The following is a 14,796-nucleotide window of genomic DNA, read 5'->3' as shown; positions in this document are numbered from 1 at the left end:
CTCTCGCCTGATAACCAGTGTTGGTCAGATGTTGGTTATCGGGCGAGAGCTCAGTAGTCTAGTGGATATGACACCTGTCTAGTAATCAGGAGGTCCCACCCAAGTACAAATAGCCCATGATTTTTTATCATGGCTTACTCAAAACACACTGAACATTCGGTGTTTATCCACGCTGAGAAGGGCAATTATTCAATCAGTTGATAGCATTTATAAAAACTTGACGCAAGAATCATTAATTTGAATTAAAATATACTGGTCTTAAATTCCTTTGTTAAGGGGAAAATACTGCCTTCTTTATTGGAAAGTGACATGCATAACTAATTTTAGTGATTTTTCTTCAGAGATGACAGCTTCATCTTTTCAATGTTGGTTAGCCTATGTCATTTACATGATCATAGCATTTGTCTCTGATATGCTCTGGATTGGTCTACCCCCCCTAAAAAATAGCTTAATTTCTAACATGATTTTATGAATCAAAGATCTCCTTTAATGTTAATCTCCTTTAATGTATACTTGAATAAAACAAAATCAAACTTGTTCATATGTTTTTTCTCTCTCTCTTAAACAGGATATGGCGTATTTGCTCAAGGAGACATCCCCAAAGGGGATTGTCTCCTTGAGTACAGGGGGAGGATGATGGAGACCAAACTGTGGGAAAAACTTTATAAAGAGTCAGAGAGGGACTTCTACACGTTCCATTTTAAGCATAAAGAAAAAAGTCTATGGTGAGTGTGAACACTTTCTAATGTAGTTGGCAATGCCCCTTAGCTATTGCAACAGTGATGTTGCCCAGGCGAGTAGCATGCAAGGCTTTTTGGTGGTCTCTGACGTTTTTTTAGCTTTTGATTAGTTTATATTTTGTAAAGTCCTTGGTCAGGTAAAAACTTCTGGCCAGTTTTGATCGAATTGAGTTTGTTAAAGCTCTTTATTGTGATGCTATCATTGTTCATTCTTAATTTGATTCTTCGTATTCATTCACATTATTCACAGTATAAGGTACCATGAAGGGACCAGTATTTGGTACCTAACGTTAAGTCGCATCAGTTTTGGTGTGGCTTAAATCGTAACGTAATCTGTTCATCATCTGATAGGTACATTTCATATTTTAGTGTTTGTAAGCTTCCATCACAATTAACAGGTCACAGTCTTGGCAAAAGAGCACATATTAGCCATCATGAAGAATTTTGATAATTTGCTTGGGGGTTCACTTAAAACTTTAGTGTCTACTTTTTGCACTTCAACCTATGAGGGGTTTATGCATGTTATTATTGGCCATGATATGACCTAATATGACCTTTTTCTTAATATGCCCATTTTACCAATAGTAACCCTAGTTTAACAGCAAAAAAGTGTTAATTAGTCCACTTTTCATTAAATTTTCAAACTCTTTTTATTGTATTTTATCTCTTAAGCATTGATGCATACGAAACTGACAGTCTGGGGAGGTACATAAATGACGAACCCAATGACCCAAACTGTATGATGAAGAAGGTGGAGATGAATGGAAGCCCTCATCTTTGTATGTTTGCAAAGCGGTGCATCAAGGAGGGAGAGGAATTAACATATTCATATAATGCTGACAACCTACCCTGGAGACAGGTAAGTTTTGCGGTGGTTTTCAGCTTTTCTGTGTTATATTTAGGAATGTTGAAGTACTTCTTTTTTACTTATAAAGGCAACAAGGATGATTCAAAAGACAGGAGTAGCCAGATTTATTTGATTCAACTCAGATATTTAGCTTACTTGAGCTGAAGGCTCTTATTGTTTTCTGTTATATGTACGTATGTTGTCCATAAAGTCTTTACATTTTCATCTTTTTGAAAAGTCATGGTTGAATTTTCCTGATGGGTAGGGAATTCAAAGTTGTTCACATGGTGCGCATGGCCTGCATTGGAGCCGTGGGGAAGCCCCCAAAGGGCCTAAGTTTCAAACATTTTCCTTTCCACATCCAGAAGAACTGTCACTTTCTTTGGTACATGTATGAAGGTAACCTTCCTAGGTACTGAATAATAGCTAGGTGTTCATGACAGTTCTCAGTGTGGCCCTATTAAGCCCTCCCCCCTAAAAAAGATATGGTGCAAAAACTTATTATTTTGGAGTAATTTTGCTTTGACTCCCTAATATAACTTTGTCTTCATATTCAAGATATTCGTTGAAGTATATTGTGTTATTATATTCCAAGATATGGTAACAGGTATGCTTTGGATGAATTTCTACATAATTTTGTGAGCTTTAATCACTTTCAATAGATAATGTAACAAAGTATGTGTGTTTAATTTTTCACAGGTTTCATCATTTCACTGTAGAAGGTGCAGCCCTGGTGTTGAAGGTAATTACATGTACCAGTCCTCAAAATGCCTTATTTTGTGCATAGTGTTTGTATAGGGTTTCAATGGGTAGTGTGACAATATTACACAGTAACCATGGTCAATAGTCAGAGGTCAAGGGTCAACAAACTGCTGTATTTTTTGCATAGTGTGTAGTAGTGAAATCAGAACTATTTTTACCTATTAACATAAAAGCAGCAGCATGACAAACTATGGGGTAGGGACAATAATGGAATTTACACCCTTCTTCAAAGGACAGACAATACAGTTCCTAAATTGCCCAATGCACTACTCTCCAAGAATTTTTATCTGGGACCTAATGATATGTGGTATGCAGTCCTATCCACTTAGACACAACTTGTCATTCCTACTTAGGCTTCCCTGTATGTAAAAGCATACTTCCATTTCTCCATACTTGGCTATCATTTTTGTCTTGGCTATCACTGTGTGTGTAAGAGCATGCATCCATTGTACACACTTGGCTATCAATCTCCTCAAATAACTGTGTGTGTAAGAGCATGCATCTCTTGTACATACTTGGCTATCAATCTCCTCAAATAACTGTGTGTGTAAGAGCATGCATCTCTTGTACATACTTGGCTATCAGTCTCCTCAAATAACTGTGTGTGTAAGAGCATGCATCTCTTGTACATACTTGGCTATCAGTCTCCTCAAATAACTGTGTGTGTAAGAGCATGCATCTCTTGTACATACTTGGCTATCAATCTCCTCAAATAACTGTGTGTGTAAGAGCATGCATCTCTTGTACATACTTGGCTATCAATCTCCTCAAATAACTGTGTGTGTAAGAGCTTGCATCTCTTGTACATACTTGGCTATCAATCTCCTCAAATAACTGTGTGTGTAAGAGCATGCATTTCTTGTACATACTTGGCTATCAATCTCCTCAAATAACTGTGTGTGTAAGAGCATGCATCTCTTGTACATACTTGGCTATCAATCTCCTCAAATAACTGTGTGTGTAAGAGCATGCATCTCTTGTACATACTTGGCTATCAATCTCCTCAAATAACTGTGTGTGTAAGAGCATGCATCTCTTGTACATACTTGGCTATCAATCTCCTCAAATAACTGTGTGTGTAAGAGCTTGCATCTCTTGTACATACTTGGCTATCAATCTCCTCAAATAACTGTGTGTGTAAGAGCATGCATTTCTTGTACATACTTGGCTATCAATCTCCTCAAATAACTGTGTGTGTAAGAGCATGCATCTCTTGTACATACTTGGCTATCAGTCTCCTCAAATAACTGTGTGTGTAAGAGCATGCATCTCTTGTACATACTTGGCTATCAGTCTCCTCAAATAACTGTGTGTGTAAGAGCATGCATCTCTTGTACATACTTGGCTATCAATCTCCTCAAATAACTGTGTGTGTAAGAGCATGCATCTCTTGTACATACTTGGCTATCAATCTCCTCAAATAACTGTGTGTGTAAGAGCTTGCATCTCTTGTACATACTTGGCTATCAATCTCCTCAAATAACTGTGTGTGTAAGAGCATGCATTTCTTGTACATACTTGGCTATCAATCTCCTCAAATAACTGTGTGTGTAAGAGCATGCATCTCTTGTACATACTTGGCTATCAATCTCCTCAAATAACTGTGTGTGTAAGAGCATGCATCTCTTGTACATACTTGGCTATCAATCTCCTCAAATAACTGTGTGTGTAAGAGCATGCATCTCTTGTACATACTTGGCTATCAATCTCCTCAAATAACTGTGTGTGTAAGAGCTTGCATCTCTTGTACATACTTGGCTATCAATCTCCTCAAATAACTGTGTGTGTAAGAGCATGCATTTCTTGTACATACTTGGCTATCAATCTCCTCAAATAACTGTGTGTGTAAGAGCATGCATCTCTTGTACATACTTGGCTATCAGTCTCCTCAAATAACTGTGTGTGTAAGAGCATGCATCTCTTGTACATACTTGGCTATCAATCTCCTCAAATAACTGTGTGTGTAAGAGCATGCATCTCTTGTACATACTTGGCTATCAATCTCCTCAAATAACTGTGTGTGTAAGAGCATGCATCTCTTGTACATACTTGGCTATCAATCTCCTCAAATAACTGTGTGTGTAAGAGCATGCATCTCTTGTACATACTTGGCTATCAATCTCCTCAAATAACTGTGTGTGTAAGAGCTTGCATCTCTTGTACATACTTGGCTATCAATCTCCTCAAATAACTGTGTGTGTAAGAGCATGCATCTCTTGTACATACTTGGCTATCAATCTCCTCAAATAACTGTGTGTGTAAGAGCATGCATCTCTTGTACATACTTGGCTATCAATCTCCTCAAATAACTGTGTGTGTAAGAGCTTGCATCTCTTGTACATACTTGGCTATCAATCTCCTCAAATAACTGTGTGTGTAAGAGCATGCATCTCTTGTACATACTTGGCTATCAATCTCCTCAAATAACTGTGTGTGTAAGAGCATGCATCTCTTGTACACACTTGGCTATCAATCTCCTCAAATAACTGTGTGTGTAAGAGCTTGCATCTCTTGTACATACTTGGCTCTCAGTCTCCTCAAATAACTGTGTGTGTAAGAGCATGCATTTCTTGTACATACTTGGCTATCAATCTCCTCAAATAACTGTGTGTGTAAGAGCATGCATCTCTTGTACATACTTGGCTATCAATCTCCTCAAATAACTGTGTGTGTAAGAGCATGCATCTCTTGTACACACTTGGCTATCAATCTCCTCAAATAACTGTGTGTGTAAGAGCATGCATCCATTGTACATACTTGGCTATCAATCTCCTCAAATAACTGTGTGTGTAAGAGCATGCATCTCTTGTACATACTTGGCTATCAATCTCCTCAAATAACTGTGTGTGTAAGAGCATGCATCTCTTGTACATACTTGGCTATCAATCTCCTCAAATAACTGTGTGTGTAAGAGCATGCATCTCTTGTACATACTTGGCTATCAGTCTCCTCAAATAACTGTGTGTGTAAGAGCATGCATCCATTGTACATACTTGGCTATCAATCTCCTCAAATAACTGTGTGTGTAAGAGCATGCATCTCTTGTACATACTTGGTTATCAGTCTCCTCAAATAACTGTGTGTGTAAGAGCTTGCATCTCTTGTACATACTTGGCTATCAATCTCCTCAAATAACTGTGTGTGTAAGAGCATGCATCCATTGTACATACTTGGCTATCAATCTCCTCAGTAGATAAAAGTAATAAATGATAAAATTAACAAATAATAAAAGTAGCTTGATAAGAAATGGCACTACTGTGATGTTCAAGAAATTTTATCTGGGAGCTCTTAATATGCAGTTCTATCCACTAACTGAGATACAAAACACTTCAAAGATTTCCCTTTCCAAATATCTGCATATTCCATGTACCCTTTAACTGGTATTACAGCTCACATTGTTTTACATCATTGTTCTACAATCATGAGACCATTTTGTGTGATACAAATCGCATTATCTTATTGTTGCAATCAGGACCAATACTCAGCACAGCCAACCAACCACAACCCCCTTCAGACCAGCAGCAGCAGCAGCTGCATCAGGAGCAGGAGCAGCAGCAGCAGCTTCATCAGGAGCAGCAGCAGCTGCATCAGGAGCAGGAGCAGCAGCAGCAGCTGCATCAGGAGCAGCAGCAGCAGCAGCTTCATCAGGAGCAGCAGCAGCTGCATCAGGAGCAGGAGCAGCAGCAGCTTCATCAGGAGCAGCAGCAGCAGCTGCATCAGGAGCAGGAGCAGCAGCAGCTTCATCAGGAGCAGCAGCAGCTGCATCAGGAGCAGGAGCAGCAGCAGCTTTATCAGGAGCAGCAGCAGCAGCAGCTTCATCAGGAGCAGGAGCAGCAGCAGCTGCATCAGGAGCAGGAGCAGCAGCAGCTGCATCAGGAGCAGGAGCAGCAGCAGCTTTATCAGGAGCAGCAGCAGCAGCTGCATCAGGAGCAGGAGCAGCAGCAGCTTCATCAGGAGCAGCAGCAGCAGCTGCATCAGGAGCAGGAGCAGCAGCAGCAGCAGCAGCAGCAAGAGGAAGTAAGTGTTGTTTGGTTTGGCGAGAAAAGTAATTAGATGTTGTGGAAATTTTTTGCTTCCATGTATTTGCGAGACAATTGCCAATCATTTCATTTTTGAGAATGAAACATAGAAATTATTGCATCTTTGTCTTGCCTGAACAGAACTCAGAAAGAGACTCCTTTTTTTGTCTCGCCCACCGTAGTTGGAGGTGAGACTAAGGGATCTAAATGGCATTCATTTGTCATCTGTCCGTCATTCGTCTGTCCGTCACAATGCTAAAGTTTATACCAGCAAGACTTGCTTAGCTAGGACATAACTTGGCAACTGTTAATCCAATAGCATCCAAACATAGGTAGATGCACCTCGGGGACCTTCATATTATACTTGTGTTAGAGGTCACATGGTACGGTCAAAGGTCATTTGAGATTAAACAATCTTAGGTTATAGATGCAACATGGGACCTGGGCAAGCGGGTGAGGCACAATATGGCTATTGCCTTGTCTGTCTGAAACATGGTCTGTCCACTGTCTGTCTGGTGGTCCATCTGTGTCTGACAAAATGTCAAAGTTCGTATCTGATTGATAACTTATTTGACAGATGTTAATCTGATTTCATACAAAGGTACATGGTATTAAAAAAGCTTAAGCTTGATTACAGAGTATGTATATATGTCAAATGTCAGCGAAATGTTATGGCTCATGCAAAAATTAGCATTGGTCGCAAAATCAGAGGACATTCATTCCTTCTGTTTTTATCACCTAAATATGACAGTGTGATTTGTTCATGTTTTAGTAGGCCTACATTGTTCTGAAATTCTGATCATGTTATTTCACACATAACACAGGCAGCAAAACATGCATGAATTCCTGCTGTACTGTGCCATTCTAAAATTTGATTTGTATATTATATTGTTAATTGCCAGCGCATGTATGCACATATATTTCCTATAAACAATGTTTTTGTAACACACCTTAGTCTAGATTGAGTTCATAGATTTGAAGATTAAAAAGATTAAAATCCAAAGAGTAATAGAAGATCATGGTACCATTGAGTCAGTTTTTTTTTTATTTTTAACAGTGCCTTTCTGAAAATGATGAAAACTTGCACCTTCTGACACCCATACATACCACTGTTCCATGGTAAATTAGCAGATAATGATGCATGAAGGCTAATCAAATGACATATTATAGCCCATAGATGGCAGCAAAAAGCAGCATCGTCAACAATCCAGGTTAAAGTTTGCATAGTCACACTTCAAGGTTGTGCTGCCAATACTGACTGTCCTTTTTTACAATAGTTAGAACTTATATTGAGTCTGGTTCAGCAATTTCAATTTAATAACCTTTTAAACTGGGATTTAGTAATTTTAACATTTCATGCATCGACAATCCAGATTAAGTTTGCATAGTCAAACTTGGAAAGGTGATTCCAATACTTGTTCATGTAAACAGTTCATATGAACAGTCTTGAAACCTATATATATACAGGCTAATGATCCAGTAGAGTGTTTCTCTTCATTTTAATCTTTTAATTCCTGGTGTGTTTCATTGTTTGTTTCAGTGTGAAATAATGATTTTTTGTGTTAAATTTAAGGTCATTGCAATGTACAATATTCTCCCTATAAACTGTACAATTCCATAGTACATGAATGTTTTCAGTTTTGTTAGCTCTCCTGAGCTAATTAAAAGCTCAAGGTGAGCTTAGGGACGTTGCGGTAACTATGGGACAAAAATGACCTGTTGTTGGACAGTGGCACCCAACAACTATTATTGGTGCTGAACGCTGTATTTGCCCGGCATATCTGCAAGCATTTTTATTGATGAATAGTTGCTATGGATCATTGTGCTATACCATGTGATTTGCATCCTGAAGTGACCGCAACGTACCTTATGCAATTGTTTTTCGCCCGTCATCTGTCGTTTGTCGGGTGTCGTCTGTCAGTCTTTAAACTTTTTACACTTTTTTACTTCTTAAAAATCCCTGGCTGGATTTTCACCAAACTTGTCAGGAATTATCGTAGGGAAAGAGGTCACAAGTTTGATCAAATGAGCTACACTGCCCCCCCCCCCCCCCCCCCAAGGATCAGAGGCATAGCCGCCTATGCCAGTTACTAAATGATTTTCAAAAATCTTCTTCCAGGTCCAGAAGTGCTAGACCCAAGTAATATTGTGGGAAGATACCTTTTAAAATGAATGATAAGAGTTGTATTTAGGAGTCCCCGGAGACATCCTGTAGGCCTCTTTGAGGGGTACCATGAAAAGGGGGGGGGGGGGGGGGTCCACCATTGTTCCATATATGTACATGTTTTGATTTCTTAAAAACTCCTGGCTTGATTTCAACTAAACTTGCCTGAGGTTTGCTGACTAGAGCAACAAGTAGTGTTTTGAAACTGGATTCAAAGCATTGGGGCAAATTTTATAAAAAGCATGAGGCTAGTTGACACGAGGACGCCGTACACTGCGACTTGGATCAAACACATTGCAAGTTGTCAAAGTACATGTACTTGAGCATTCAATGTGTTCATGTAGCATGCCAGTCAATGTGAATGACAGAATAACCTCCATGGCCACTGCACCTTAATTAACTCTCTTCTCCAAAATACCTGTGTTCCCACTAAAACATTATGTTGTATTACTATTATAATATTATAAGTACTGTTTGATTCCATTGACAGCTGGAGAGGTACAAACTAAAGATGATGGAAACTCAAAGGGACCTTGAGCATCAGTTAGAACAGGCCCAGAGAGAGGCTCGTGAAGCACAAGCAGAGCTCATGAAGATGAAGGTCTCACAGGAGGTAATAATTATTTTTGTCTGTTTGTGAATGGTTTATATACCACGTACGTGACCCCCACCAGTAAACTTGCCTAAAAAACTGCATTGTCTTAGGCTCCGGCAATGCACAAACCGCAACCAGCCAACACAGAAAAGAGAGAAGAAATTTGAATAAGAATAGAACCACTCGACTGGCATGCCATGCTACCCTGAGTGTATCCGTATACACTGCACAACTGCTGCCTAAACCTCACTTTGTCTTTTGCGCTCTTGGGCGCTAGTCATCTCTCGCAGCGTCGGCCTGTTCGTGTGCGCTTGGCGTTCGATTGTTCGGCTGGGTGAGATATCACGCTCTATTCAGGCTGGGACCCAGCGGGCCATTCAAACATTGGTACCATCCCCTCCTACGGCGCCAGTCCACCTGCCCGTGTACTTGAGTGCCCTTGGTACTTATTCTCACACTCGTCCATCGCCTGCGCTTGGCGCTTTCCGTGGTGCTCTCCAGCTTCCTCCGTCTGGTCCGTTGCAGGCAGCTCCCCCCGCTTGCATGGGTTTTTGCCCCTCCTGCAACAAAGAATTTAGGGCAGGGTTCTCCTTCCAAGCGGATGTTGCTGGCAATGGTGACTTCCCCTCGGGCTTTGTCAAGCCCCGCTTTATGAGATCTGCCATCCCACCTCGCGGTTTTAGGACGTGAGTCGCAGGCAATTTAAGTCTTCCATGGGAAATGTTATGCGCCCAGCGCACAGGCGGTGGAGGAGTCGTCTCCGCTGCTTCTTTTATGGTAATCAGTTGTGCAACTATACGGGTACACTCAGGATAGCACGGCACGCCAGTCAAGTGGTTCTCTTCTTATGGCTGGTCGCGGTTCGTGCATTGCCGGAGCCTGAGACAAATGCTGCAGTTTTTAGGTAATTGTGCAGGTGAGGGTCATAAGTAGATAAACTGATCATTCCTGATCATACTAATTGTTTACAAAAAACAGCATGGATGCATGAACAAAAAAAATAATAGAGAGCAACTGACAGTTCTCCAATGGATGCTTAGAAATTTGATAAAACATGTTTGGTATAATGGTGTGTGTAAGGACATGCTTCCATTTTACATACTTGCAAGGCTAACAATCTCTTTACATAACTGTGTGACTGTGTAAGAGCATGCATCCATTGTTCATACTCGGCTATCAATCTCCTCAAATAACTTTCTGTGTAAGAGCATGCATCCATTGTTCATACTTGGCTATCAGTCTCCTCAAATAACTGTGTGTGTAAGAGCATGCATCTCTTGTACATACTTGGCTATCAGTCTCCTCAAATAACTGTGTGTGTAAGAGCATCATGCATCTCTTGTACATACTTGGCTATCAATCTCCTCAAATAACTGTGTGTGTAGGAGCACGCATCTCTTGTATATACTTGGCTATCAATCTCCTCAAATAACTGTGTGTGTAAGAGCATGCATCTCTTGTACATACTTGGCTATCAATCTCCTCAAATAACTGTGTGTGTAAGAGCATGCATCTCTTGTACATTTTTGGCTATCAATCTCCTCAAATAACTGTGTGTGTAAGAGCATGCATCTCTTGTACATACTTGGCTATCAATCTCCTCAAATAACTGTGTGTGTAAGAGCATGCATCTCTTGTACATACTTGGCTATCATAGGAATGAGATGTAGTCAAATGGGAATATATTTTTGTACGTTTAAATTTGTAGGCTGAATTGGTAGCTACCACACCTTGATGTAAATCATCCTATATTTTGGAAGGGATATTTTCCCCCTTGGTGCATCAGAGGTTTGTTAGGAATGCAGATCCATTCGTAGGAGAGGCCAACCTCCCTGGGGCTCTCGTTCAGCCTTTTTGTGTGTGTGCAAAAGAATCCACAATATCTTCTTTAATCCCCAAATTGTAACCAAGATTAACATTAATCCCAAATCATTAAAGCATATGATTAATCAAGAGCTCTAGCATAATGAGAATGATGAGAATTTTATCATAGCATCCGATGCTTGATGTCACAGTTAGTCCAATTGATAGTTGTACAGGTAGTAATAGTAAGTTGTACTGGCACGACCATGATGTTAATTCCATCCTCATATGATCCTTTTACTATTAGCTGCGCTGGCATTCATGTGGGCAGCTCTTTTTTACAGAAGACAAACAAAAAGCACCTTTGTGTATTACAGTCAACTCCACGTAAGTCAAAGTCGCATAACTCGAATAATCGCCTGAGTCGATGATTGTAGAAAGTCCTGATTTTCCCCCATAGACACACGTGTGTTAAAACTTCGCATAACTCGAATTCTGTACGTCGAATTATCGCCTAAGTCGAACAAATTTCCCGGAACAGTTGCAATAAAAACCATTAGATACACGTCACGTAAGTAGAATAAACCACAACATGTTGTCAAGCACGCGCCACCAGTTGTAGCACATTCCATCTTTGTTCAGCCCGGTTAAACGTTAGCACAGACGACTGAAGCAGCACATTCCAGCAAATTTAGACTAGCCGTCGCACTCCCAACGCTCATCTCTCATCTCTGTTGCGTTAGTTCTTATTTCCCCTCTCTCTTCACAGTTCCTTATTCGCCCCTTCTGTTTGCCTCTCTCCCTTTCTTTTTTCAGCACTACAATCTCACTTCTAGCAAGCGAACGACATCAAAGCAACATGCGCTGCAGCTAGGGCATCCCATGTGTTGAAATATAAACTCCGCGTAAGTCAAGTATCGCCTAAGTCAACGCGTTTAACTCATTCCCGTGGACTTCGACTTACGCGGAGTTGACTGTATTTATATAATTTGAACTGTTAGTTAAATTAATGAATGTTAAATAGCGTTTTTATTGGTTCTTTTTATTCCAGCAGTTCAAAAAGGCGTTTAATGATGATGGATCGGCTAACGAGACATCTTGCAGCGGATGTGTACCAGAAAGCTCATTTGATTCCACGAATTCTGATGACGATCTACCAGGTCTGTCAAAATCTAGAGAGAAGAGACAAGAAAGTATGCATGGACTTGACCTAGAGATGACCAATGTAAGTTCTAGTGTTTTGTGTACTTTGCCAATAAAGTAAACCTAATTGTTAACCCGTTAGCACTCAGAGCCTCCGTGAAACGCGTCAGCTTACTCCTCACAGCGGTGTGCCAAAACACGGTATTATAGACCTTGGTCCGCAAAAATGAAATAATGCTTTAGGAGTTGATTTTCGTCAATCGCAAGTTATGTTTATTTTGGAGAATAGAAAATGGGGAATTTTCCTAATTTTGTGCTGAAAATACTATGAAATTGCTAAAAGTGGTACTTACATCCCAGTAATCGGAATTGACATTGAAAATCATCTTGAAATACCGATTCACGAGCTCTCCTAAAGATAATATTGGTTTTTTTTCTTGCAGCGTAGTCATTTCGATAGCGACGAGTTTTGGCCTATATATTTACATGCAGCAAGATCAACTAGCGCGGCTTTGTTTGCCCGCTGCTGTGCATCACTGTGTTTGAATGGAAATTTCATGAAGATGGTCCACAGGAAGCATCAACTTTTTATTATGGATGTTCACGGCAGAAATCCCATTGACCAAACAAACACAATTGCAGCCCTGTACGGTGCGTATTACGGATACTAAAGCGCGCTAAAAATGGACGGGCGGTTTGAGGAGTAACCTGAGAGGCGGTTTCGGGCAGTTTGAGTGCTAAAGGGCTAATAAATATCACTTTACTTTCCTTTCTCTTTGAATGAAAGGTTATATTTGTCATCCTGTGTTAAAATAATAATTGAATGGGTGAAAAGGCGGACGGAGTTCAGTTGACTACATTATAATCAAATTTTTCCAGTATAATTGTGCATTGTGTTTTCTGTTGTCCTTAATTTCAGAACATGAAAAGGACGTTGGGTAATGACAGCTCATCAGCTAACGAGACATCTGGCAGTGAATGGTTACCAGACAGCTCATCTGATTGTACAGAGTCTGATGATGAACCGCCAGGTATGTCAAAATCTAGAAATGAGACTCGTGACCCTCATGGAGAAAGTGTGCAAGGACTGGACAAGGAGTCAAGTGGACAAGATGCTTTCCAGAGAGACAATGTACGTTGGATCGGATCTTCAAGAGCTAGAGCGAAAACGGGCGAGAGAGTCTGGGACAAAGTACACTATTGCATATTCTGTAATAAGGGATACAAAAAGGTAGTAGAGCACTGGTTTAAAAAACACTGTGAGGAAGCGGAGGTGGGTAGTATCAGTGCGCTGCAGATAGGAAGCAAAGAGCGGAGAAGCCTCATTGCTAAATTAAGAAAATGTGGAGACTATGAGCATAACTCTCGGGTATTAGGAGGGTCAGAAGAAGGCCCATTGGTGGTCCACAAAAGGCCAAAATTTGGGACAAAGGATAACCTGAATACATACAATTTCTGCTCAGGATGCAAAGGCCTATACAAGAAGGCAGCATTGTACAGGCATGCAAAGAAGTGTAAAAGAAGAGCAAAAAAGCGTGAAAATCATCAAAGGTCAGGAGCTGCTCTGATGCCAGTAAACGGAACAGTTTCAGAAAAACTGAAGGTAGTGTTTCTGGGAATGCAAAGTGATAGGTTAACACTGATTGCGAGAAATGATCCTATGATTGTCAAACTTGGGGAGTATTATGTAAATTCAGCAGGCCACACGGATAATTACAGAAATTATGTCTCACAAAAGATGAGAGAGGCATCTCGTCTGCTTTCCCAGGCACGATCACTAGATCCATGTATTCAAACAGCAAAGGATCTAATTAATCCAGAAAACTTTGAGGTAGTCATGAGTGCAACATATGAGTGCTGTTCTTTCAATGAAGCTACTGCAACATATGAAACTCCTTCACTCGCTAGAAAATTAGGTCATTGCCTAACCAGAATTGCTGACATACTAGATGCTGAAAGTTTAAAGGCAGGTGTAGTGAACAAACATGCTGCAGGTTTCAAACGACTCATGGCTCTTGAATGGGGTCCCAGAATATCATCACATGCACTCCGTCAGGCTTCAAATGAAAAGTGGACGAATCCACGTCAACTCCCTCTCACAAATGACATAATGAAACTCAACAAATATGTTGGAGAGCAGGAAAAACATGTGAAAACAAGAATCACACATGAGGGTATCAATGAGAACTCATTTGCAGACCTTGCAAAATGTGCACTGACGCAAGTGGTCTTATATAATCGTCGAAGACCAGGCGAAATGCAATTTCTGAAAGTTCACACATACAAGACAAGAACAGTTCATGGGAGAAGTACACAGCGTGAAGTGCTCAACTCCTTGCCACTCTCTGAACAAGTAGCTATAGATCGATTGTCATTGATCTACATACGTGGAAAACGAGATCGGGGTGTTTCAGTTCTTCTTACCCAGAACATGAAAGACTCTCTAGACATTCTTGCAAATGAGACGAACAGGCAGAAGGCTGGTGTCAGTGTTGATAACCCATATGTTTTTGCTAGATCTCATTTTGATGCTGAAGGTCCGCATCGCTCCCATGACTGTCTGCGAGCTTTTGCAAAGGAGTGCGAAGCAGAAAGCCCATTGTCACTTACAGCAACTAACCTACGAAAGCAGATTGCCACTATGAGTCAGCTATTACATCTCAATGAACATGAACTTGATCAGCTAGCAGAGCATTTAGGGCACAGCATGTCTGTGCACAGGC

General features: G+C 40.5%; 1 protein-coding gene and 1 long non-coding RNA gene across 2 annotated transcripts; both read left to right on the top strand.

Moving 5' to 3' along the window:
• Window positions 1-417: 417 nt before the first annotated feature.
• LOC139716081 (uncharacterized) lies at window positions 418-2,798 on the top strand. Its single transcript, XR_011709870.1, has 3 exons — window positions 418-725; window positions 1,413-1,599; window positions 2,287-2,798. It is a non-coding gene; the product is annotated as an uncharacterized lncRNA (long non-coding RNA).
• A 2,972-nt stretch (window positions 2,799-5,770) lies between these two features.
• Window positions 5,771-12,862, top strand: LOC139716051 (uncharacterized). Its single transcript, XM_071627603.1, has 4 exons — window positions 5,771-5,785; window positions 6,178-6,366; window positions 9,023-9,145; window positions 11,982-12,862. Exons 1-4 carry the CDS (start codon window positions 5,771-5,773, stop codon window positions 12,192-12,194), a joined length of 540 nt encoding a protein of 179 aa, XP_071483704.1. The 3' UTR covers window positions 12,195-12,862.
• The last annotated feature ends 1,934 nt before the right edge of the window (window positions 12,863-14,796 follow it).

The sequence above is a fragment of the Diadema antillarum genome, unplaced genomic scaffold (genome assembly GCF_040938485.1).
Source record: "Diadema antillarum isolate AM-2024a unplaced genomic scaffold, OU_Dant_1.0 scf00000060, whole genome shotgun sequence".
Classification (NCBI taxonomy): Eukaryota; Metazoa; Echinodermata; class Echinoidea; order Diadematoida; family Diadematidae; genus Diadema; species Diadema antillarum.
Note: the sequence above shows the minus strand (reverse complement) of the source record. Positions and strands in the feature narration are given on the sequence as shown.